Source organism: Gracilinanus agilis, chromosome 6 (assembly GCF_016433145.1).
Source record: "Gracilinanus agilis isolate LMUSP501 chromosome 6, AgileGrace, whole genome shotgun sequence".
Taxonomy (NCBI): Eukaryota; Metazoa; Chordata; class Mammalia; order Didelphimorphia; family Didelphidae; genus Gracilinanus; species Gracilinanus agilis.
This window is the reverse complement of record NC_058135.1, coordinates 34,737,206-34,762,933: the sequence shown is the minus strand read 5'-3', so window position 1 is coordinate 34,762,933 and position 25,728 is coordinate 34,737,206. Positions and strand designations below refer to the sequence as shown.

Here is a 25,728-nt window from a genome sequence, read left to right as displayed (position 1 = left end):
AAACTATTCTTTTTACTGTTCTTTTTTTCCATTTCTACCTTCTCCAATTTCCCAAGAGCTTTCTGCACAGAATCCTTCCTCTCTTGCTTCCTGCTTCCACTTGTGCATCAGCTCCTTTTTCCATCATGGCTCAGCTTATGGTCTTTCCCTGATTCTCTGTCTTTCCTTTTTCCCTCAAGCCAAAAATGATTCTTTCTTGAATCTCTTCATAGTTGACCTGTTATATCCACTTATTTTCTTACTCTTAGGTATTTCTAGACAGATCTCATCCCACATTCAGTTTAATTTTTTAAAAAATGAGTGCTTCCTGTGTACTATGGCATGGGATAGACTCAATTCTCATATAGTTTGTGATAACTGCCACAAAGGAAAAGGAGACACCTTGCAAGAGCTTCCTTCTTTAAATTAATTAATTATTACAGAATTAATTAATTTAGAGTATTTTTCCATGGTTACATGAATTATGTTCTCCCCCCTCACCCCCCCCAGTAGCCAGTGAGCAGTTCCACTGGGTTTTAGATGTGTCATTGATCAAGACCTATTTCCATATTATTAGTATTTGCACTAGTGTGATTGTTTAAGAATCCCCAATCATATTCCCATCGACCCATGAGATCAAGTAGTTGTTTTTCTTATGTGTTTCTGCTCCCACAGTTCTTTCCCTGGATGTGGATGGCATTCTTTCTCATAAGTCCCTCAGAAATGTCCTGAATCATTGCATTGCTGCTAGTAGAGAAGTCCATTACAATTGTCACAGTGTATCCATTTCTGCATATAATGTTCTACTGGTTCTGCTCCTTTCACTCTGCATCACTTCCTGGAGGAATTCACATGGAATTCCTTAAGTTTATTATTTCTTTTAACACAATAGTATTCCATCACCAACAGAGAACACAATTTGTTTAGTCATTCCCCAATTGAATGGAATCCCCTCATTTTCCAATTTTTTGCCACCACAAAGAACATGGCTATAAATATTTTTGTACACATATTTTTCTTTATTATCTCTTTAGGGTATAAACTCAGCAGTGGTATGCTGTTTCAAAGGGCGAAGGCAGTCTTTTAATGCCCTTTGGGCATAGTTCCAAATTTGCAAGAGAATTCTTAAGAAAGTGCTCTCTGAGGGCAGCAGAGAGGCCTCAGTGGATTGAGAGCCTGGCCTAGAGATGGGAGGTCCTAAGTTCAAATCTGGCCTCAGATCTTTCCTAGCTATTGAAATAATAAATAAGGTAGTAGTACTACCTCTGAGTGAGTTTGGACAACTACCAGACAGTAAATAAACACAAATAGTGTCATACCCACTCTCACAAGGAAAGCACTGAATTTGGGAATGGGTAGTGACAGAAAACACTAAACTGGTTAAATGGCAGTTGGTAATTAACTGCCCTCTACCTAACCAGGGATATCCAATTTACTTTACTGTGGGTTCTTTTGGTTGTTGGGGAGGAACAACAAGAAGTGTAAGAAGAACAAGGTTTAATGATATTAAGGTAAAGGGAAACGGGTAAGGTTTGTCTATCAGGAAAATCAACCGTCTTTAGAATGTGGCACTGGTCCAAGCTGATCTCTTGATGAAATAAGGTCATAGGAACAAAATTCTTGGTCAGCCAATAGATCCAGTGGGATAGGGGAAAAGGCTATCTGCAATCCGTCCACCAAATTGCAGAGGTTAACCTTCTCTCAACCTAGGCTCTTGTTTGCTGGTCACTCCCAACTTCTCCAAAAGGTTCACAGGTTGTAGAAACTCAGTATGCAGGTTAACAACTGTACTCCCCTTTCCAGCCCTGTCAGCTTCCACTTTCTCTCTCCTGCATTCTATATAGAATGTCCATGGCTGCCAGCCAAGGTTTTGCCTTTAGCTGTCTATGTACATATGTATATTTATCTTAACTTTCTTAACTTCTTGTTGCTATTTTATAATCTATCTTATAAATTACCTGTAACACTATGTGACCCTGTGCAAGTCACTTAAGCCCCATTGCCTAGCCCTTACCACTCTTCTGCCTTGGAACCAATACACAGTAGTGATTTGAAGATGGAGGGTAAGGTTTTTTTTTTTTTTTTTTTTTAAATGCTCTCAGTTGGTAGATTATGTTACTTAGTAAGACTACAAACCCTTTGAAAGCAGAGTTATGCAGTGTTCCCAACATCAAACTTAAATCTCTTAGTAGATTCAGTATGCTAGTTTCAAAACTATTCTTGTTTGGGCCCACCTACAGACTCCCTTCTGTTTTCTTCTGTGTTTTTAAAAAGCTTCATCACTATCACTTATCTCCACACATTCCTCACCCAAAATCAAGACAAACCAAAAAAGGGGGGGGGGGGAACCCCAACCTCTCATGTTAAAATAAGCCCCATCATACAAAACCAATCTAGATAGTGGCCACATCTACCAAGTGTCTCTCAGATGGGAGCATGCTTTATGGCTCATCGCCTGGCCTTTCTAGTTTTTTTCCCCAACTTGACTTGCCATTTTCCAGTTGTATGCATTTGCAAACACTTCTCCCTTCCACCTTCCCCTTGAGTGCTTTCCTGATCTCTCCACCTCTTCTCTTCCCCCAACCCCACTTTCTCCCTCCACATATGACCTTGTATTATACTTGGATTATGAGCATTTTGTGTCCCTTCAATAGTGTGTCAGTTTTCCTTTAAGGACAGGACTACTGCCTTTTTTTCTTTTATGTCTATCAATACTTTACTAATAGTAGGTGTTTAATAAATGTTTATTGAATTGAAATTAGAAAACCTATTACTTGGGTCCTTCAGTTTCCTCTTCTTTAAAATGCAGATCATATTTGTGCTATCACCAAAGTTATAAAAGAATACTGTTATTATTATTGTTAAAAGTTACATCCCTTGAGGTTGAACCTTCAATCATTGGCAAACTGAAAAAGTAAAATTCCATTATTTGTGTGTACCTTTTGACCAGTTTTGATTCTGAGCTTCTTGAAGTCTGTTTCCTCCCACCATTACAGATTTGGCACTTTTTTCTCTCCAGCTTAAAGAGTTGTCATGGACACTGAAATTGTTGCCAGTTTTTTGTGGGGATTTTTTGGTCAGGACCTATAATTTTTCCATGCAGATATTCCCTCTACCAGTGTTTGTGTTGGGTACTCTGAGACATTTAATGATTTTTCCCATGTTCAACTACTATGTGAAAAAGACAAGATTTGGACTCTGGACTCATTGGCTCCAGTTTTTGCCTTTTTAGCCATTAAGTCACGCTACTCCTGTTATTGGAGTGCTTAGCAAAAAGATTCATGTCTTTTAGGCTTTGGACACCAGCTGCGCTCCCTCAATTAAAATTCTTGATGTAAAGAAAAAAGTGAAGCCGTTCTTGGTGATTCAACCCTGAAAGATGTGCCTTCTCTTGGCCTTTGTTTGCATTTAGCAGTCACGGGGGAGGGGGGGGGTAAACAGGTACCTCAGGAATTACATAACATTTGCTAACCTTTATGTTGGAAAACTGGGAGTGCACATTGGATGGTAACTTTGCCCTTTTCTTTGGTTTCCCTCAGCAGAGTGTTTCTCCAGCCCAAAGGGATGCGGTTGTCCGGTGGCTGGCTAAGCTCAAGCACCAGTTCAACCTTTACCCAGAAACACTGGCCTTGGCAAGCAGTCTTTTGGACAGATTCTTAGCTACCGTCAAGGTAAGCATGTTGAGTTGAACATTTGGTTTTCAGAGACATTGTCAATGTGGAGAATGGGACTTTGACTTTCCTTCAAGTTGATCAGACATAATGCTTTAAAAGGTAGACCAGTAGGAATGCCCAGGAACTTTCTCAGCCACTTATCTGAGATCATCCAGGTTCCTTAGTTACCAGATGAGAAAGATTCTTGTTAAGTATTAGTAGCAGAACCTCCCTAAATGGAATGATGTTATAGTTTTCATGATTTCATATCAAATTTGGCTTGATTTATAGAGAGGTACTTGACAGCAGTTTATATTCTTGCATTTGCTAAATGATAAATAATTCACTGAAAGACTTTACCTAGTACATATTAACTTGTTTATTATTAGTTGCTAATGAATATTTACTGAGTGGGTATATTGTGTAATTCTTAGGGGGAAAAAAAGTGAGATTGCATCCTATAAGCACAGTATTGTGTAGTGTGGCCTGGGCTAGTCTCTCTATACATAATCTCTATAGATTGACATTTATCTGCCCAGGGTCACACAGCTAGGAGATATCTGCAGCTGGATTTGAACTTGGGTCTTCCTGACTCTAGATCCATTGCTCTAGCCACTGTGTATACTCAATGTGGCACATACATAACAGGCATTTAATAAATGCTTACTGCTGGATTGTGAGGCCCCTGACTTCTCAGCTATGGAACTCTTCATGAGTCATGAGGCATCCCTGGAGGTGTGAGGGAAGAATGCTGAATTGGCTACAGTGTCAAAACTAGGCATTTACTAGCCATGGAACTTTGGATAAGTCACATAATTTTTCTCAGGCCATCACCTGTAAGATGAGCTAACAAAGAGAATTATCAGATAGGACCATAGATTTTAGAGTTGAAAGTGATTTTAGAATTCATTTAGTCCAACCCTTGGATTTACAGATGAAGACACGAGCCCAAAGAAGTTTGCCAGAATATGTGTGTATGTTTATATTATATTATCAAGAGCATAAATGAAATTGAGGAATTTTTAATTAGTCACTTAAATTAAAATTAATATATAATAACTTTAAATATAAGATTTATTAATAATTACTAGAAATAAAGGAATAAAAAGGTAGCAAAATAAAACCACATGCCCAGTCTGATCTACCTGTTCAAAAGTTCCTCGTTCACAGCTGCCCTCATAAGAAGGAAAGAGAGCTAGACTAGGAAATCCACTGAATTTATCCCCTGTCTATGTCAGTATGTAACAATAGGAATTCAGTGGGCTCCTGGGTAATGTAGTTTTAAAGGTACAAAATTTCCAATAACACATTTGTATTCTTAGAAGGTATAATTTGGGATTTTGAATTTCACACATTTTATCTGGAGAACCTCTTTTGATTAGGAAATAGTAAAGAAATGATGGGATGTGAGGAATTCTTTGGGCATTGTTTATATTCCAAATTTCTGAGGCATCTGTAAGCAGTGTCAAGGATTAGATTGTATGAAGATACTTTACTTGGAAGAGATCTGGTTGTTCCTCCTTTTTGAAGGCATTCTCTTTTTTCCCAATCTTTTTTCCCAATCTCTGAGTACCCTAGTTTTCCTTCCAAAAACTCAGAATTCCTTTGAAGAAGATCTGTTCAGTTTGGTTTATCTTTTTTTTTAGATAACTGAAAATTTTGTTCTATAGTGATAAAAAAAATCAATATATCAGCTTTTAAGTGACATTTCAACTTTCTTTTGTTAAAATTTATCACACTCTTCTATGACGAAAGCTAATATCAATTTATCCTTAAATATTTTCAAAATAAAATTAGCTAGTTTCTAGGAATTATTAGTGAATTCTATAATTTTACTTTTGAATAGACTAAGCCCTTCAAAAGGACCTATAATGTTCTCAATTTGGGCATCCTCTGTTCCTCTTGTCTCTCTTCTTCCCTTTGTTTGCTAATGGGAGCCCAGTAGAAGTATTTGAGGTCCTATTTGCTATCTCTTGAAATCACTGCACCACTGCTCAAGAAGAAGAAGAAGAAGAAGAAGAAGCCATTATGTGCTAGGCCAGTGATGGTGAACTTTTTAGAGATGGAGTGCCAGGCCCTGCCCCAACCCCCAGAGACTGACATGCCCTGCTGCCTCCCATGCCTAGCACTAACCCCCCTTACCTCAGATAGGGGAGGGAGGAATCACTCCCATTGGGTTGTTGGGCAGAGGGATGGGGGAAGTGAGAAATGTCCTCAGGTACATGGGGTGGGGAGGGGAACAGTTCCACCCTAACCCTGAGTCCCTCTGGCTTTCTGGTAACTAACTCTGGATCAGAGTGGGAGGGGAATGGTGACATGTGTACTCACAGAGTGTGCTCTGCTTGCCATAGGTTTTCCATCACTGTGCTAGGCATACACACCTCACATACAGGTATAAGAAATAAAACCATCCCTATTTTCAAAGAACTTACTTTACAACAGGGTGATTTGGAGGGAGTGCACTGACCTTTGAGGGAATAGGAAACACTTCATGTAGAGGGTGGGCCTTGAATGGCATTTGAAATTCTGTGAGGAGATGGAGAGCCTTGGGCCACACATCTCCCATACAGGGGAGATGGAGGGATGTGTTCAAGGAGCAGAGGGAAGGCTAGTGGAGTAGGGCACAAGATAGGTTGGAAGCAGGCTGAGAAAGGATCTGAGAGCTAAGCAAAAGTTTCTTTTTTTCCCCCAAGGAGTAATAAGGAGCCCTGGGAGTTGATTTTGAGTATGGGAGTATGGCATGGTCAGATTTGTTTTTAAGAAAATACTTTTCATTAGTGTGAAGGGACCAACTGATGAGTGGTGGGAGACGAGAAGCAGGGAGGCCAAGTTAGAAAAGAGTTGAGCCTCAACTAAGGCAGTAATTGTTTTTACCCCCAAAATATTCAATTAATTAATTAAGAATATTTTCCTATGGTTACATGCTTCATATTTTTTCCCTCTCCTCTGTCCTCCCCCTCCCATAGCCAACAAGCAATTCAACTGGGTTTTACATGTGTCATTGATTAAGACCTATTTCCATATTGTTAATATTTGCAATACATTGATTATTTAGAGTCTATATCCCCAGTCGAACCATGTGATCAAGGAAATGTTTTTTTCTTCTGTGTTTCTACTCCCACAGTTCCTCCTCTGGATATGGATAGCATTCTTTCTCATAAGTCCCTCAGAATTGTTCTGGATCATTGTATTGCTGCTAGTAGAGAGGTCCATTACATTTGATTGTGCTACAGTGTATCTGTCTATGTATAATGTTCTCCTGGTTCTGCTCTTTTCACTCTGCATCAATTCCTGGAGGTAATTCCAGTTCACATGGAATTCCTCCAGTTTATTATTCCTTTGAGCACAATAATATTCCATCACCAACAGATACCAGTTTGTTCAGAAATTCCAAAATTGAAGGGCATACCCTCATTTTCCAATTTTTTGGCTAAGGCAGTAATTATGAATAAAAGAGGAGGAGTATAATTCCCAAAATGTGGAGGCAGAAATGGAAAGATTTGGCAACAAATTGCCAATGTGCAGTGTGAGGGTAAAGAGTGGAAAGTCTCACTAAGTTTCAGTAGCTTAGATTGCCTGGAATGAGATAATTTCAGTTTCAACCCCTCTTTCAGCCAACAATCCTGTTTCTGAGCTTGAGTCAACATTTATCATATTTTGTTTAGCTCCAAGCAATTTCCTCCATACTTAGACTTCTCTCTTCATCCCTATTCCAATCCTTTTTCTTATTTGTTATATATATGGTTTTTTTCCCCCCCTGCTGTAAACTCTTTTGCTTTCTTGGGGGAAATTCATAAGACCCTCACTGGGCCCATTCCCTTTATCATTGTCTGTGACTTGTAAGAATTTTTTAAAATAAGTTGCTCTTCTCCCTTTCCCTCCTCAATAAATATTGTCAAAGACATATACAACATTTTGAACTTCCTAGTTTTTAAGTTTTTCTTTCCTTTCTTTAGTAATTATTTTCTAGCTTCTACCTCATTTGATCATCTTGTTCTCAAACCAATCTCTGTTTGCCCTTGTTGGATACTCATTAAGCTTTTTGGTTAACCAGCTTCAGTTATTTTCTTTGTTTTTTCTTTTTTTCTGTTTTGTTTTTAGTTATTTTCCTTGTAATGGAATATTGACTTGTTCTTTCCATGGATCATAATGGAGTGGTTAGATGTTAATTCATCAGTCTAGAATCCATCTGGTTAGGCGTCCATGGATGAGGTAAAGATTTGGGTTGAGTTACATAAGAGTGTGGATAAATTGTCTTCATACCCAGCAACTGATTTTGTAGCTATAAGTTCTAACTTCTTTTTTTTTTTCCTGCCCATCCTTAGGCCCGTCCAAAATACTTAAATTGTATTGCAATCAGCTGTTTCTTCCTAGCTGCCAAGACCATTGAGGAGGATGAGGTAATTTTTTTCTTTTAGAGCATCTCTTTTATAAAAAGAAATAAAATCTTTAACTTGCCTACCATATTCTTGCTTGTCAAGACAGGCCCAAACGTGAATTTTTTCTTTCCCTCCATCTTTTGTTTTATTGACTAGAGAATTCCAGGCCTGAAGGTATTGGCCAGAGATAGTTTCTGTGGCTGTTCTTCCTCTGAAATTCTGAGAATGGAAAGAATCATTCTGGATAAGCTGAATTGGGACCTTCATACGGCTACCCCATTGGATTTCCTTCACATTGTAAATATAAAATTTATTATTTGAATCTGTGGTAATTTTTCTTTTATGAATCTTTTGCTCCTTCTTTTAAAAAGTCAAAAGAAAATTGAAGTAATTGCCAGCCATGGTTAAATTAAGAGCAAGAATATGTTTAGATGACTGGATAATGGCTGCTGTAGAAATCCTAGCTTTTCTATGCTTGTCAGCCCTCAAGTGAACTGGCTACAATCACTTCTATGTATGAAGGGAACTCAGGCTTGTAATATTTTTGTTTTTCAGTTCCATGCAATTGCAATGTCAACCAGGCCCCAGTTATTGTTTGGCTTGCCTAAACTAAGCCCGTCTCAGCACATGGCTGTCCTTACAAAGCAACTCCTCCAGTGTATGGCCTGCAGCCAGCTTCTGCCATTCAAGGGGTCCATGTTAGCGCTGGCCATGGTCAGTTTGGAGATGGAGAAGCTCATTCCTGATTGGCTGGCTCTTACAATTGAGCTGCTTCAGAAGGCACAGGTAAGTGTAACTTTAGTAGCTGTTTTCTGAACTTATTTTGAGGTCAGGGGAAGTAATTTTTTTTTTCATTTCAGTTCCATCTCATAATAGAATACTTGGAGATTGTAAATAGTCACATAATTTATTTCAGATCCCATCATACCCATTCTCATACACACTGTTGATTTGACAACAAAGCTGAGTATAGCTCAATCCAGTGAGCTGGACCATTCTTTCCCCTTTTTTTTCTGGTTAATTCTCCTTCCCTGCAATACACACCTCCTGAAAGAATTTTTAGCAGTTCATGTGATTCTTGTTGATACATGCTCTTTTGGCTTATTAGAGAAAAGAGTGCTAGTACAGTTACTTTCAAGGTAGTGGTTATGTGCTCCATCATGCAGTCACTGTTGTTTAATAACACACAGGTAACAAGAAACTACTTGTCAGAGAAATAAATAATTCATCTTTGTTGCAAATGAAAAAGTTAACTGTGTTTTACTTTATTCAGCACATCCTTTCCAAACCTGGGATAGGAATTTTTGGCCCAATCTTAAAATGTATTTGAAAATTTTAGTTTTCTAAACTACTTTTTGTTTTAGCTCAATAATTTGTGAAATCATGTGGTCATGTGTAAATTGAGAATTCTAACTGAAGTGCAAGGGACAGGTGAGATATTAAAGGAGAAGTAAGCACTTGGACAAAGTAATAATACAGAGATATTCTGACCCTTGGGTAGCATTCTCTATTCCCCCTTTTCACTCCCACAGGCTCAGGGTTCTTAGATTCTTAAACTCTTCATTTTACATTGAAATAGAAATGATTACAACTTAGAAGTTTTTCTTCCAACCCCCAGGTTTAGTTGCCTTTCAGTGGTAATTGAAACTTGGAGGTTTTGTGAGTAGAATAGGATTTGAAAGGATCATGATAGCCTAGAGTCACACTAACAGTGTTGGGAGCAACATCAAGGAGATAGGACTTGTGTATGAAATGTCAGTGTCAGCAAAAAAAAGAAAATGGAAGGATAAAATATTAAGAACCTTGTATAGAATACTGTCTATATGGATTTTTATGAACATAGTTTTTACATGCCAGAAGAACAAGATCTGTTAAAAATTTTTCTAATTGTTTTTGCCTTGGTTAGATCAGTCAATAAAGCAGCATTTATTAATTGTCACTATGTGCTAGGCAGTTTTGGAGAAAGGAAGAAAAAAATGAAATAGTTCCTGGGCAGGGAGGTGAGTATGTGAGGTTGTAAAAGTGACAGGCAAAGAACTAAGAGGAGGCATAGTTTATGTAGTCAGAGAAGGTTGAAGAATTTTTTTGCTTTGGCCTTAAATGAGTACTTATGGATACAAAATATCCTATGTATGATAGTCAACAGTTTGCTTTTTCTCTTCAGTGTATAAGAAATTCAATATGGCATTCGGTATATTTGTGTTTCCTTTTGGCCTTTCTTTTCGGTGTATTTTTTAAAATGCTTCACTACCAATGGGGTGGCATCCTTATGACTAGCTTGCTATTCAGCTCACCTTCCCATTGGGAAAAAAGTAAAAGAAAAACCATAGTAACAGATCAAATACATTGCCATATTAACTGTATCCACAGTGACATATCCCATCCCATACATCAATTCTGTATAAGTCCAGCAATTCAATTGGATTCAAATGAATACAGGAATGTTAGGCTCATGATAAGAGGCAGGTCAGATTTGGAATGGGAAAGTGGGGTACTGGATGTAGGAATGCCAGTTAAGATGATTTTTCAGTGGGTTGGCCTGTAAGGGGCTAAAGAAGGTGGTGGGAGTGGGAATGACTGGTCTTGTTCAACTCTGACTCTCCAGCCCTTCGAAGGTTTAGATGCTTCTTTAGAGGAAGAATCATTAGGACTTGAACAAGTGACTGGAGGAATGGAGTGGGAGAGACATGGAGAGTGATAGAGGCAGTGGGACTTAAGGTTTTTTATTTGGGTAATTCATAGGAATTTAGAATATAGGCTCCTTGTTAGCTCTTTTTTTCTTAGATTTGTGTTCTGAAGGTGTAATGTAAATTATATGCTTAAGAAATGCTTAATAGTGCAGAAGGAAGTCAAAGTGAAGACTTGATTTGAGTAGGAATTTGAGGAATTCATTTTAAACATATTGAATTTGAAATACCAGTGCTCAGGCAGGAAGGGAAGAAGTTAGGGCTAGAGGGAGATTTGGGAGTCAACCACCAAGAAGAGGTGACTGATTGAAGATGGAGAGAGTGTGTCAAGAACAGGAGGCAGCCAAGGTTGTGGCTAGCAGCACAAGCCCAGATCTTGTTGCTGTGCCTCCTCTTCACCGAAGTTTAGACTTGGAAGAGACCTCAGTGAGAATCTAGTGCATGCTATTCCTGAAAGGAAACCCATCACAGCATGTCAGACAAGTAGTCATGTGCCTCTGCTTAAAGACTGCAGGTGTAGGAAGAGCCCACTGCCTCAAGAGGCAGGCCCACTTACTTTGAGGTAGGCAGTTTTCCCTGCTTCAAACTTACAAAATGTGTCTCATTTGCTGCTTCTACCCAGTGCTCCCACATGCTCTCTTAGGGCCAAAGTAAGTCAAATGTACTTGTGCAGGGGGCAGCTGGGTGGCTCAGTGGATTGAGAGCCAGGCCCAGAGGCGGGAGGTCCTGGGTTCAAATCTGACCTCAGAGACTTCCTAGCTGTGTGACCCTGGGCAAATCACTTAACCTCCATCGCCTAGACCTTACCACTCTTCTGCCTTAGAACCAATGCACAGTATTGATTCTAAGATGGAAGGGAAGGGTTAAAAAAAAAATGTACATGTGCAAGCCTTCCAGTTATCCACTGGGTTTTGTACATTCCTGTCTCTCCCGAGTCTCTTCCATCTATTGATATTTTTGAAGCCAACTTATGTCTAGAGGATTTTAGCCAGGATGGTGAAAGGCATTGGTTATGTGTCATATATACCCAAGGAACTGGGAGAGTTAGTTGGTGAACCTAGTGAAAAAAAGAGTCAGGGAGACATATTAACTATCTGCATGTGTTCTCACTTAAAAGAACAAGGACAGTGGGTTGAAGTTTCAAAGAGATACATACAGGCTTAATGTCTGGGAAAATACCTTACTTTTCAAAGTGTCTTGAAAGAGAATGGCTTGTTTTAAAGTAGTGCTGAGTTTCCCATGTATAGGTCTTCAGATAGACAGGCTTATTGACCACTTGTGTGTCACTGTCAGGATTCCTTGGGAGAGGAGTGGTAAGTTAGATTAGGTCTTCCAGATCACTTCCAGCTTGAAAGGGTTTGAATCCAGGCTCTCTTGACCTGCAGTCCAGTGGTCTTATTCTGTGCCATGCTGCCTCTTCCTCTATTTAAAAAAAAACCCTTGAGACTCTAAACTGACTAGCCCTCAGAGCAAGGGCTGCTAACATGGATCTCATGCTACTGTTTTCCGGTTTAGATGGACAGTGGCCAGCTGATCCACTGTCGGGAGCTTGTGGCCCATCAGCTTTCTGTCCTCCAGTCTTCCCTGCCTCTCAATCCTGTCTATGTCTACCACCCTCTCAAGCACAGCCTGGCAACCTGCGAACGAGGAGTGTGCAGATCACACCCCTCCTCTGCTCCAGGCCCAGATCTCTCCAAGGACAACAGCAAACCAGAAGTGCCAGTCAGAGGTACAACTGTCTTCTACCAACACCTGCTAGCCACCACTGGATGCAAGCATGCCTCTGCTAAACGCAAGGTGGAAGAAATGGAAGTAGATGATTTCTATGATGGAATCAAGCGTCTCTACAATGAAGATAATGTTTCCGAAAACATGGGTTCTGTGTGCAGCACTGATTTATCAAGGCAAGAGGGACATGCTTCCCCTTGTCCACCTTTGCAGCCTGTTTCTGTCTTATAGTAACAGTATGTATTACCTCTAAGTAAACTTGAGGAAAACTACTCTGGGAATAGAAACATGCGAAACCAAGCAAAGATGTATAAGGGGCATACCTTATCAGGCTGAACTGAAGTGAGCCAGAAAACCTTGTATTCCTATGCGGCTAATTCACCTATTATTTAAGCACTTAAAACATTGAAAAAGTATAAAAATTATAAAAGATCCAAAAAAAATCAAAAAAGTAGCAAAGTTTCTTTCTAGTTCCAGTTCTCTGCTGAAATTTAATGTAACTTGTCCATGTCAGCGTTCATATTTACTATTAAAAAAATTCGAAATTTATTAGCCATATGGAGCCTAACAATCTGATTTCCATTTCTTCTTGCTTCAGCCTGCTCTTTTCTTTAACTTAGCCTTGTGCATGTTGTTTTGTGCTTTGACCTCCAGTAGAGATCACATCAGAAAATTGTTTCATTAAGCTTTTTGGTGTTCAAAGTTGTTTAAATGTGACAGATGACCCAGATTTGAATTTTACCTAATCTGAAAAAGGCCCTTCTGTACTGTTGCTCATGTGCAGGAAGTGCTAGCCAAGGTACACACAAGTGACCGCATTGATTAGAATTTCAATATGGATGTAAAAAATGTTGGATCATTTGGATCTCTTGACATTGGAAACTAAATTATTGCTTAAAATTTTTTTAGTCTTTAAAGTGAAGCCTAAAAGTAAAATGTGATTATGGCAATCTTAATTTAGATTTCTAAAAGTCACTTTTGGAATTTTGGAATTTGGAAAAGTCTGTGATAAAGTTATTAATATTTTGGGGGTGCCTCAGATAAACTGCTATTTTGTAACCAATCATACTTTTCACTTGATTATAATCAGTAAGAGATACTGCTTGTCTAGATGTTGGAGCAGTTGTGCGATTTTGAATCTTGAATGTGTTTATTATCAACTTTAGTACCTAAAGTTTTGATGTTTTAACTAAAAAAAAAATTCTGATAGCTTTTTCCCTTCTTATGTATTATCTCTTAATGACCCCTTCTGGATCTTGAGCTCTCTCCACAGTCTGAAGAAGGTATTGCACTCAGAACCATTGTACTGATGAAAGCCTTCTGGTAGCAATAAAAAAGTTGTCCTTGCCTTGGTGTCTTTTAACTTCTTTCTCATTTGTGAAATGGTGAAAGTTCTGCGTATCCGAATTATTTTCCCCAAAGTAATGCGGTGTCAATTGAAATGAATGCAAAAATCATGAAAATTAAGGAACTATTTTTGTGGGCTAATTCAGCAAGTTAGAGTTACCAACATGACTCAGTCTAGTCCACTTGTTTGCACATTTGCCATGGATATAATAAGAGGTGTGAGCTAAATTTTGCAAAAGGAGGAATATAAGTACACATTCAAATTTATCATTTAATAGGATATAATCAAAGACTAGTCTTTTGGTCTATAAATATAGTCTGTTTTTATCTTTGAATATTTGTTCTCATTGCCAGAGAAAGACGAGATCAATTTTTATGTCATTTCTTCTTCAAACTAGTTCATTATATTTAAGTCTAAAATAATAGGAAAACTCACATTTTCTGTAATGTTGATGGTGAGACAACTTGAAAGGGATCTTTATTCAAAGGAAGAATTGGAAGCCATCACTGCTTTTAAACTAATTTTTCAAAGAAGGCTCCTTTTGCTTAAGAATTTCACATGATAAAACATAGAATTCTAACATGCATTAGGTTGAGATTCAGCTATTGCTATGGCTTTAGTTCTTTCTGTCATATGTGACAGAATTCATGTTTATTTTACAGCTCTAAAGATTTTGTGACCTATGTGACCTAGTCTCGCTCCTCTGTGACAGGCGACAAAACTTGACAGTGGCTTCTCCTAAGTTAACATAGAAAGTAACTGGCTTGGGATAAAATTTGTTTCCTAGCTTACTTGAAAGAGGGTCCTGATTTGTGTTGATTTTTGAAGAGAGAACTAGATTTCTAAAGGCACTTCTAATTTGATGAAAAATTATTAAGCCACTTCTATGTGCCCACATTCTCCATGAAGAACTACAATGTGTACATTAATAATTAATAGCTGACATGCTACTTCATGGCTTACAGAGCTTCACACCTAACTTTGATTATCCCCATTTTACACATGAAATAACTGAGGTTTAAAGAAGCAAGAATCAAACCCAGTTTCTCCTGACTGAATCCCATATCTACACTACTTTGCTCCTCAGAGAAGTTGAATGAGGCACAGGGAAGAAGTGTTCTAGGAATATTGAAAGAAATAAAGAGACAAAGCAGTGAAAAATTTCCCATTCAAAAATCTTCAGGTTTAAGTCTCCATTGACTACTTGTGTATTATCATCAGGATTCCTTGGTGGGTCATATAAAGTAGCCAGAAAGCAGGGTTGGAGGGTCTTGGATTTTAGGATCATCTCATTTCCAAGTTTTTGTTGGGTGTGATATCATCCACATGAGCATGTCTCCAAAGACAACCTTGTCATTGTTCTCTCAGGCTATGTGAGGTCTTAGGTAGTGGCAAAGGAGGGGACAGTGCTTGGTGGGGATGGTTGGTGACAATTTACCTAGGAAGCACCACCCAGCCCTATTGGCACTCCTTAGACTCCATGCCTAATGAAATCTCTTAAGTTGTAATGTGAATAAACCTGATATCTGTAACACAGAATGCATTTTCACAGAGAAAACAAGTTAGTTTTCCTTGCATGTCACAGAATTGCAAATTTAGTTTAGCAAAATAATAATGACTCCAGCACTTGGAGATTTGCAGAGTATATGCATACATGATTTTACTTCATCTTCTCAGTAATCCCGTAAGGTTAAGGTAAGTATCATTGTCTCCATTCTACAAATGAGGAAATTGAGGTGATCATTGTCACACAGATGTCAATAAATGTTTGACTCCAAGACCGCTGTTAATTGCTTCATGCCATGTTGCCTATTGTTTCTGTGACAAAATTTGTGAAGTTCCAACTAGGGGTTGATTCTCTGTTCCTGTCATAAATCTAGTCATGAGTATTCCATTGCTAAATACCCTGGAAAATGAGAAGTGGGGAGGATGAGCACAGGAGCCAGAGGAATCAGCTCTTCAGCAAACTTCTTTCTTTCCTGGTCTTGAGGGATGGGACATGTGGGATACCTTCATCTGCTGTTTTTTGTTTTTGTTTTTAAACCCTTACATTCCATCTTGGAGTCAATACTGTGTATTGGCTCCAAGGCCAAAGAGTGATAAGGGCTAGGCAATGGAGGTCAAGTGACTTGCCCAGGGTCACACAGCTGGGAAGTGTCTGAGGCCAGATTTGAACCTAGGACCTCCTGTCTCTAGGCCTGACTCTCAATCCACTGAGCTACCCAGTTGAGGCGCCCCCCCCCCCATTTGTTTTTGGAAGGAAGGTGGCTAATAATTCTGGTCACATTGTTGCAGGGAGATTATTGTATTCATAATTTAAAATGAAGCATATCAAATAGAAGATTCTTACGTAGTCTTGTGTAGATGCTGTTTCTAATTCTAGGTCTTTTCTTTATGAATTGTTTGTTTCCCCCAATTTTTTAAACAATACTAGCTAGGTAAGTCTTTTAGATTGTTTCTTATTTAACTTTCTTGAAAATGATATTTTCAAAAAAAGACCAGAAATAAGGCAATGTCTAATTAAAGATTATTATATTTGAATATAAATGGACATTCTTTATTAGAATATATCTTAATTTTTAGTACCCATTGCCACTTTTTACCACTTAGATAACATTAAGGTTTTAAAAATTCTTTTTGCAGCTGTTTATACCAGCATTAAAATTAATTTCTGTTCATCTCTTTTCAGTTCTTTTGTTCCCCTAATTCTCCTTCTCACTCCCATTATGTAGAATCCAGTTTGCAGTGTGTAGGAATATGATAACTCAATAAAAAGCAATTTTGGACATTTCTTTCATTTCATTGAGAGGTTCCTCCCCATCCCACCACCTTAGGTTAAGCCTTTAACAATTTTTAAAATGTGAAACATCATTCATTTAAGAAAAGTAAGATGTACAACTCTGATAATTGGAAAAAAAATAAGACAAAAAAACTTAAACCATTCTAGATTTGTAGTTCATTTACATATAAAGATTTCTGCTTTCTGTTCCATTCACTTCATGAGTTTTCATTCATACATTCATATTCTTAGACTACTAGGGGGATAGTTCTTACTGTTAGAAATTTACATTAAAATTTTTGAATATTTGGTTTCTGTCAGAAAACAGCAAAAAAAATTTCATACTTTTCAATTCTGAATGCATCGATATCTCCTATAATTTCTGTTGAATATCTAAAATATTTCCATATATTTCTACACATGAAGAATATATGCTTTGTTGAATGAGATTATATTAAAATTTTTTTTAGATAACTCATTTGGAATTGTGGCATATAGTGTAAAATGTGGCTCTTGATTTATTTTTTTTTGTTTTCCTTCGACCAAGCTACTGTTTAATTTTCACATGGTTTTTATTGGATAACTCCCTTCTCTTGTGTGTGTGATCCTAGATTTTCCAAATGCTAGTTTTATCTTGTGTTTGTGTGACATCCCTGAGTTGTGAGGCATCTACTTTCTATCTTTGGATATTCCACATTGGGTCAGGTATTGCCCATATATTAAAGCCCACGGCCAAGGTATGGCTCACCTTTCAGCTTAATCCTAATAACTGGAAACATTACCTAAGTCACATCCTTTTAATTTTCCCAGGCCTATTCAGATTTGCAAAAATACTGCTCATCTGTGAGTTCAGAAATATTCTCCAGCCATCTTTCATTAGCAGTTTTCCTGATGTGAATCAAGAAGTTTTAAAAAAGAGGATTAATCACTAGTCTGTTCCATGTCTTCTTGGTGATATAGTTCAAACCATTGTTTTTCCATTTTTTAAAGTTTCATGTAAACCAGAGTAACAGAAATAGAACTAAAATTCTAGCACCTCCCTGTGGAGAAATAATGTATCCAGTCTTTCCTCCCCAGAAAAAGCACTTGGCTATTGAGATGGCATTTTGGACATTTATTAATTTTTAAAACTTTTAAGAAAAAAAATTATTTATATCTTGGAATATGCCAATGACAGTGGAAAGAAAATCCTTTGGTATGGTCCAGGTTCTTTGTTTTTCAGTAATCCTCATAAGTAAGAGGGAGTAATAAGTTCGCAAATTTCTTGGAAAAGGAGATGGTCAAGAAAAAATTAGATCTAATAATTGCTCCCATTTTATTTAACAATTTCCAGACTGCATTCAAAACTTTTAAGTAATATCACTGAATAGTCAGTGCAAATAGAAAAATTCACTTAATGCTGACCAACACAGCTTTAAAAACCACGCTTGAACTGTAACTGGTATATTTCAATCTTTGGTCTTCGGTGGTTAAGGAAACTAGAATTCAGAAAACCATGTGCTTTCTCCTTGGGCATCTAGGACTTCTTCCCGTTTGTGAATGAACAAAGAGAACCTGATGAAATTTAGACTTAAGATATAGAAAATGGCACTCTTCTCTGTATTGGCACCTCAAAGCCTAGTTCAGTTTGACAGCTAGCAAGAAAGTATCTGTTTACATAGTTGAATTGAGCAAGCAAGTCATTAAGGTCTTGAGTAATATCATCCAAAGAGACATTCTCCTTGAAAGCAGCCTGGTCCTATTTAGGAACTTCCTTCCTTGCACATCCTAATCCCTGGGTGTGGTGATTTGGCTTATTTTTTCTTAGTGGAGTATGCAAAATTATTTAGAGATCTCAAGGAAAGTGGGCTAGAACATTAATAGGACATTGTAGAATCAAACTGGAGATCAAAAGGAGCAGCATAGTATAGGAGAACTTTTTGGGAATGAGCAAAGTGCTGAGGAATCCTCTGAGAACCATTCTCACCATACACTTTTTAAATTTAGGTGTTTGACTGTTTCATTAAAGAGTAGGCTGATTTTGCTCAGAAACAGTTGGATGCTCTTAGTGGCATTGCCAGATCATTCTAGATCTTTACATCACCACCACATGTTCCCAGTCATCCATGGCACTAGGCTTGAGACTGCTTTTCCTGTTTTGTATATATGGCTTATTCTTCCTCACCTTTCAAAGCTACTTTCATTGTCAAAACATTCCTTTACTACTTCCTGGACTTGACACAGTTTAAGCCACAAACTCTTTTCCACACTTTGTTTCCCCTATGGCTTGTATGTTTCTGGCCTGTGAATTTTGCTTCCTTAGTTTTAAGCTCCTCAAGTTTTGGTCCAATGTGTTTTAGGTTAAATATGGTAAAGCAGAGACTTGCCAAATACAGTTTTATTTAGGTCCATCTAGACATAACCTGGGGGAAGTAAAATGAGGCAGTTCTGAACCTATCTTTGATTATAGGTCAGACCCCAGTGCCAGCTTTCTTTGAATGGAATGGAGTTACAGCATCATTAATCTTAAAAGTGCATACCTCTTTGCTTAGCTCCTGTACAGTGCTTCCATCTGCCTCAGGAAGTATTCTCTCTCATCTCTTTTCATGAGGTAGATAAAGGCATCCGGATGCCAATGTCATTTGGACTCTTAAGGTTCAGGAGGCCTATGGCATGAGTATATTGGTAGCCAGAAACCTTATTAGCACTTTCAAACAGTGGCAAGTAAAAAAGTTGCCCTGTGTTCCAAACTGGAGAAAACCAGACCTATACAACTACACAATAGTCCAACAAAATAACCCTTATTTTGAAGTGATCTCATGGATATGGGAAGATGTTTAGAATTAACCTTGATACTTCCCCTCAACTCCTCTAGACTGGTTTAGTCCTTTTTGTGGTGATATATGCCTCTGAGCAGAATGTTTATGATTCACTCATTTATATGCATGCTAGAGAAATCCCAGTGTGTTATTTTTGAAGCACCCTTCTTACTCCCTTTTCCTCCCTTCCCAAATAAGATCAAACCAGGAAAATTTCTTGTGATAACTCACTGAAAGACACTGTAGAAGGGGGCTATATACAAATTTTTGCTTCCCATTTATCATCTTACCAGAAAGGGGTCTTTAACAAGTACTTTTTGATCAAAAATGATCATCTTGCAACAGTCTCCTTTTTTATAATGCTATGTGTGGAGGCTTCCTAACAAGAGTTAAATGAAATTCCCCCAGCAATGTAGGATAAATGCCAGATTACTTAGGTCTCATCAGATGGGGACTGCATAGTGTTAAATTAGTGGGGAAGTACTTAGATGGCTAAAAGGAAGTTTGCTGAGAAGGAAGAGCAAAAACATTCTGAATAAGCCTCTATTTTTGTGCATTGCTGTTCCATTTATTCCTTTTTGAATCTTAATTTTCCAGAAGCATATTTTGTTTGCTAACATAATAGCTTTTTATCTCCCAGGAGACTTGATTTGCTTGTCTAGCCTGTCATCAACTAGCCCATTCCATTTAAGGGTAGGAGTTTTTTGTTTGTTTGTTTTTTTGATGCTTATTTCCAAATATCCCTAGTAGTCTGTAGAAGTAAAAAATCATGGAGGCAAATCATTCCTAGTTTCACACCCCCTTATTTAACAATGTATTTTATGGCACATTTCTTGTGATTAAGAGAATGAGAAGAGGGAGATCTTTTTACGTGAAATTCTCTTAAGCTCTTCAATTGGCAGATTCTAGTGAAAGCCGTGGACATCTAAAAAGCAAAATGAGGGTGGGGGCAGGGTGGAGGAAGAGCGTAGCCATGTCGTTCTCCTTTTACCATTTGCAGTAGCTGTCCACAACATTTTGGGCAGTGAGTATGGTAGGTCAATCTGCACTGACTGCATTTGCTTCACAGGTGAGGATAATTCTGAATATAAATACCTAATTTGGGAAAGGAAAATTACATAGTGGATCAGAGACTTCAGTGTAATCACGTGCTGCAGCCAACTACAGAAACATAATTTGTTTGTTCTGAGTTGAGTATCAGCTTTACTTGTACCTCAAAGAATACTCCATGAAAGAATTGAGTTGAGCACTTCTCCTTAGGCAGAGGTCCGGAATGAAGGGTGGAAAAGACAGCAGTTATTTTTCTGGGAGAGACACCTCTTTCCCTACCCCCAGTCCCCATCATTAAGCCAATCATTTAACATCATGCTAATGAAACAAACATAAGGTATGCTTCAATTAAGAGGTTAATTTCTGCCACTCGGTGCTTGACTAAGGTTTCCTTTAAATCTTAAGAAAAAGGGACAAACATCATGGTGAAGAATTTAGAGGATATTAGGAGCATCACTGTAACCCAAATGAAAAGAGCTAACCTTCATTAGTTCAGCTGTGCATATGATGGAAACAAGTTCTCAGTAGGACACTAATTTAAACTGACTTCATGCTTAATTTGTAAAACACTCAATGGTTTTACCAATAACCAACAACATGGGATGCATAGAGAAAGAATTGAGAAAACCCAACATAACTTTTTTCAATGGATATCAAACTTTAAAAATACCCTTTTGGTTCAACATGGCTGGAAAATGTGTGACCTTCAACTTAATGGTGCTATGTCCAGAAGCAGGTCAGCTGTTCATTTTGGCTGATCTCCTTTGTTAGGTGGGTGTTCAACAGTTTCTTGGAAATTTCATATTTATATAACTGCATGTTGTAGGGTACTTGTCAGAAAAATATTGTTTTTTGGATTGAGCTAAGTAATATCACTGGTATTGTGTAGTCCTACATGGAGCCTCTCATGGTGATAAAAGATTGTTGCTGTATATAGCATCAGAACAGGAATTATATGATATTTGATTAAACTAATAGAAAAGAGTTTAGTAAATGCTCTGAAGATAAAGTTTTTTGGATAGTCACATTTTTGGTAGAGGTTTTGAAATGAATAAAGGAATTTGTGAACTTAAGTGAACAAGCCAAAATATCTTAAGGAATAGGACATTTCACAAACATTCAGCATGTCATAATCCTGTTAGGCTTTGTAAGGCTTTGGCCTCAACCTCTTCTCAACAGCTCTCATAACCCAAATAGGAGACTTTGATCTGTACAATAGATTTTTACAAACAAATGGAGCATGTGGCCTTAGGATGACAAGGAATTTTCTAGCACAGATGAACTTATTATTCATAAAAAAAGAAATTAAGGGTAGAAGTTTTTTCAGTCTACTCATTTAATTGCCCTAAGTAAACCATTCAGGGACTCAAATGGTTCCATCTATAGGAAAGCCACTTGAAAATAAAATGTTACTTGCTTGAAGCTAAGGAAAGGCACACTGTACTCTCCTTATTCCATTGTAGGATTTTGCTTTAGGCTACTCCAGAGTGTGTATGTAGGTGAAAGGCCTCCAATCTAAATGTCCATATACTACTGAAGAGCATGGGATGCTGTGACAATAACAACATATTTTAAAAAGAAAAAAAATCATGAGACTGGTTGGACAGCTTTATGAAGATCTTGATATGAAGGTGTGAACTCTGAGTCAATTGCCAGCATTTCTCTTAAATGGGAATTTTTGTATAGCAACCAGGGCACAAATCTGATTTCTCTAAAAAAATAGTGCTAGAAATCCATGGGTTGAGAGTAGTTTGTTATGGTGCTATATATTTTTTAAAATAAAACTATCCATTCTACACTTTGGTATCCTGTTTGTCCACCTTTACAGACTTAGCAAGAGGAAGAAACTTTGGAATGTTTCTATAGAATCCAAGTTACTCAAGGGAACCAGAGTGAAGTCTCAAAGAAAGGCAATACAATTCTAGAAAACTCTGGTGTGTGAGATTTTCACAAAAAAAAAAAATGTGAACTGAATTACACACCTGTGTGTGCATAGAAATGTAATCCACATAAAAGAATAGAGGTAAGAGAAGCTTATCCATTAAAAGTTCAAGACAAGGTAGGGAGGGGTTTCATTTGGGGTTATTACTCTTCTGGAACCAAAAGTAAGAATGGACTGGCAAGGGAACAAGAGGTTCAAATTTACTAGCTGTGCTAATCTTAGGCATTTGTTGTGTTTGGGCCTTATTTCTCTTGAGACTCATAATTAAAAATAGGACTATTGGCCTGTGATCTAGCAATATATAATGGCTTTGTGGTATCAGTTAGAATAAGGAGAAGGTACTAATAGATCATATCCATCTTACAAGTTTTGGCACTTGATTCACTCCTAGGTGAATATAAGGATAGGTACACTTTTGATATCAGATCTACATTTTGTTTATGAAAACACGTGTGACTTACTTGAAGTTAAAGGGGAAAAAAACCACCCAAATAACATGTTATAGGGTTCCAGGTACCAGAAAAATATTTTAAGTCAAACACAGCAATCAGTGGGTCTTGAATTTACAAGAAAGATGCCCATTTCACTCTCTTCAAAATCAGAACATTAGAGGAAAAATAAAAACATTGTCAATACAATACTTCATATAGAAAATGATTGGCATCTCTGTTCATGCAATATTTGATCACTAAAAAAAAAAAAAAAAATCAAACCAAACACCAAGTCACCCCCCGCCCCAAACTAATGGAAAAAAAGAAAAAAAAAGCTTTCCAGATTTAAGCACCTGATCACTGAGAGTCTTGGTTATGATTGCTCTCAGGTCTAGAGTGAGAATTAGCTTGAGTTTATAGGGGTATTAATACCAGTCTGTGGCCATTTCTCATTCGGGTGCACACTGTCCCCAGTCTATAAGCCTCTTGTCATTAGATTAACAACAATATACATTGTACAGTTTAACAAGAGGATTTCAATGTGTTAGCTTGGTTGTTGGCCCAAGTCGTGTTCCACTTGACTTGTTTTCATTAATTTTTGTTTTGGAGGTGATAATTTAGTTGAGTACACACTATAACCAGTAGTGTGCAAGCAGACACTGACAAACAGACACAACAGTGCGATATCTGACCCACGGTATAAAAGGAAAGGCGATGGTGGAAATGAGGTAACTCTTCCCCAACAGGTGTGTACATACAACTCCTGCTCTTCTAATGTGCTACTGTCCATTAGGAGAGAGTAGGGCTTGCCAACATGATGATTACATAAAGAAGAAGCTACAGAAGAGAAAAAAGAGAGGTTCAGATTCAAATGCTTTTAAAAAGTAGCTTTTCTACTTTTTAAGCTGTGAAGGAATGAAAGACTGTCAATTAAAGGGATTTCTCATCAAGCATGGCTGGAGTGTGGTTCAGTTAGCAGTGTCAGGCACTAGAGCTAGGGAGGAAGAGGATGCTATAGCTATGAAAAGGGGCTATGGGTGTGATAGTAGAAATTCTACTCAGCATTAGGGAGCAGGGAGTGGGAACTAGGAAAGAGGGCAGCAGAGATGGTGTGCAAGGTACAGGATACCATGAAAGCAAACATGTTGGAGAAGTTGATGAAGCCAAAATAGTCACAATCGATGAGCAAGACGAGGTAAGAAAGGATGAGAAGATTCTATTCCCACACCTCATTTTCCAACTTTGATACACAAAGCCAAATAAAGAAATCACAGAGGGCACACGAAACATGATGTTTGGGTAAAAATATATTTCCCCCCTTCATGTCTTGGCACTATAGATATATATGCATAGGTTACCTTTCAACTATTCTACCTAGCAAAATTGTTAAGTGATCGGTAATTCAAAAATGAAATGTCTTGACATCAATACAATAACTTTAGTTTTTTTTTTAAATTTACAAGTGTTTAACATGCCGTGTACATGTCTAACAATACTGTATTTAACATTGAATGGAAGTTACATAAGATTTAGGAAAACATTGACTTTTTAAAACAGCTACTACAGTTTAAGGCATATAAGCATATTTTTCAAAATTAGGAAACAGCTCTACTGCTCTTCACAGCTTTATTTTCAGTTAATTAAAAACTTCCCTTCATATTATCTCATATGCTAGGCTTTGGAGATCCCAACCCTACTAGAGAGACAAGTCATCTCCAAGGTGTCCTGCCAAAGGAATCAGGATCCTTAGATTAGGAAATTTAACTGTTTCAGAAGATGAAGAATGGCAGCGCATTGGAATGATCAGGATTGGTAGGACCACACAGAGACAAGTGGGCTTGAGTAAGTAACAGTAGAAAAGCCTAACTGAACAGTCTATAAAACATCAAGGGGTGGGGGTGGGGGTGGGGTTGGAGAGGAGAGGAAGTAGTGAAACCAAATCTATTATTGATGGGGGTTGAAGGTGAAGCAAATGTCATCAGCTTATGAGGTTACAAAGCAAGGAAAGAAGAAAAATGGTACCCTATAACTTGTAATCTAGCTCTAGATCTCCCTTTGTCCAGGCATCATATTCTACTGTTTTTAATAATGTATATAAAGAATCTGGATTGCAAAAACACATTGAGTGAATACCCTAATCATCTGCCATCACACCCGATTATAGCTCTTGGCATCAAAATTAAGTCCTAGGGAAATTAACTTTTGGTCCAGAGGCAAAATGATGTTCATTGTCAGCTGCCAAAATTCTGGTGATCCATGGAAAGGGTGCTGTTAATATTTCATACGTTAAAGGTTAGCACCTCAGTGGAGGCTGGTCATTTTCTTCGGTAATGAGAAATGATTCTCTGTGCCACCTAAAGCCCTTGGTGATGTCAGATAATGTTCCCTGTATGGTCTTACAATGTGACAGGCCTTTGAAGACTTCCACATTGATTTCAAGGGGAATCTACGTTCAAGGGACTGCTTTTGTGATGATGGCTGTATTCTAGTGCTGCTCAAGTTAATGGGATGAAACAGATCCCCAACCCCCATCCCATCTGTCCCATTCATTCTTTTTTTTTAAAGGCTCAGAGGTCAAACAGGCTTCTTGTTCCCATACTTACATGCAGAGGTGAAAGTACATCCAAATAGATTTGAGGATATCATTTATTCCGTGCAGAGCCAAGGACTACTGTGAAAAAAGGCATAAATACAGAAAGAAAAGAGCAGCAGTAACAAGCTCAAGAGGGCCAGGAAAGGGATGGCAGTAAAAATAAAAAGTTAGTGGCAGCATTAAGATATCTTTAAAAAAAAAACTGACAAGGATATTAATGCAGTCTAGATATAGTTTGGGGTCAAAAAAAATCAAAATTACTTAAGATAGGATGCTTTTTCACTGCTAAACTACCTTTAAAAGGCTTTAATAATACAAGGAAGCAATTTAAAAATTTTAATTCCTATAATGAGGCACAAAA

At 37.8% G+C, this 25,728-nt stretch overlaps 2 protein-coding genes across 11 annotated transcripts in view; one reads left to right on the top strand and one right to left on the bottom strand.

Moving 5' to 3' along the window:
- The window catches only part of CCNI (cyclin I), a 30,733-nt gene extending 16,959 nt beyond the window's left edge, over nucleotides 1-13,774 (top strand). The window contains exons 2-6 of one of the 8 annotated variants that reach the window (XM_044680496.1): nucleotides 3,522-3,650; nucleotides 7,958-8,032; nucleotides 8,168-8,185; nucleotides 8,567-8,797; nucleotides 12,214-13,774. In XM_044680496.1, the coding sequence (XP_044536431.1) occupies nucleotides 3,522-3,650; nucleotides 7,958-8,032; nucleotides 8,168-8,185; nucleotides 8,567-8,797; nucleotides 12,214-12,657 (897 nt within the window). In that variant the 3' untranslated portion in view covers nucleotides 12,658-13,774. Of the gene's footprint in view, nucleotides 1-3,518; nucleotides 3,651-7,053; nucleotides 7,845-7,957; nucleotides 8,033-8,167; nucleotides 8,309-8,566; nucleotides 8,798-12,213 lie in introns of those variants that run through there. The other 7 variants (XM_044680495.1, XM_044680494.1, XM_044680498.1 and 4 more) reach the window with 7 other exon arrangements.
- An 8,175-nt stretch (nucleotides 13,775-21,949) lies between these two features.
- SEPTIN11 (septin 11) overlaps nucleotides 21,950-25,728 on the bottom strand; it is a 63,355-nt gene continuing 59,576 nt past the window's right edge. Inside the window, exon 9 of one of the 3 annotated variants that reach the window (XM_044680503.1) lies at nucleotides 21,950-23,611. In XM_044680503.1, coding sequence (XP_044536438.1) covers nucleotides 23,596-23,611 — 16 coding nt within the window. In that variant the 3' untranslated portion in view covers nucleotides 21,950-23,595. Of the gene's footprint in view, nucleotides 23,612-24,063; nucleotides 25,446-25,728 lie in introns of those variants that run through there. The other 2 variants (XM_044680504.1, XM_044680505.1) reach the window with 2 other exon arrangements.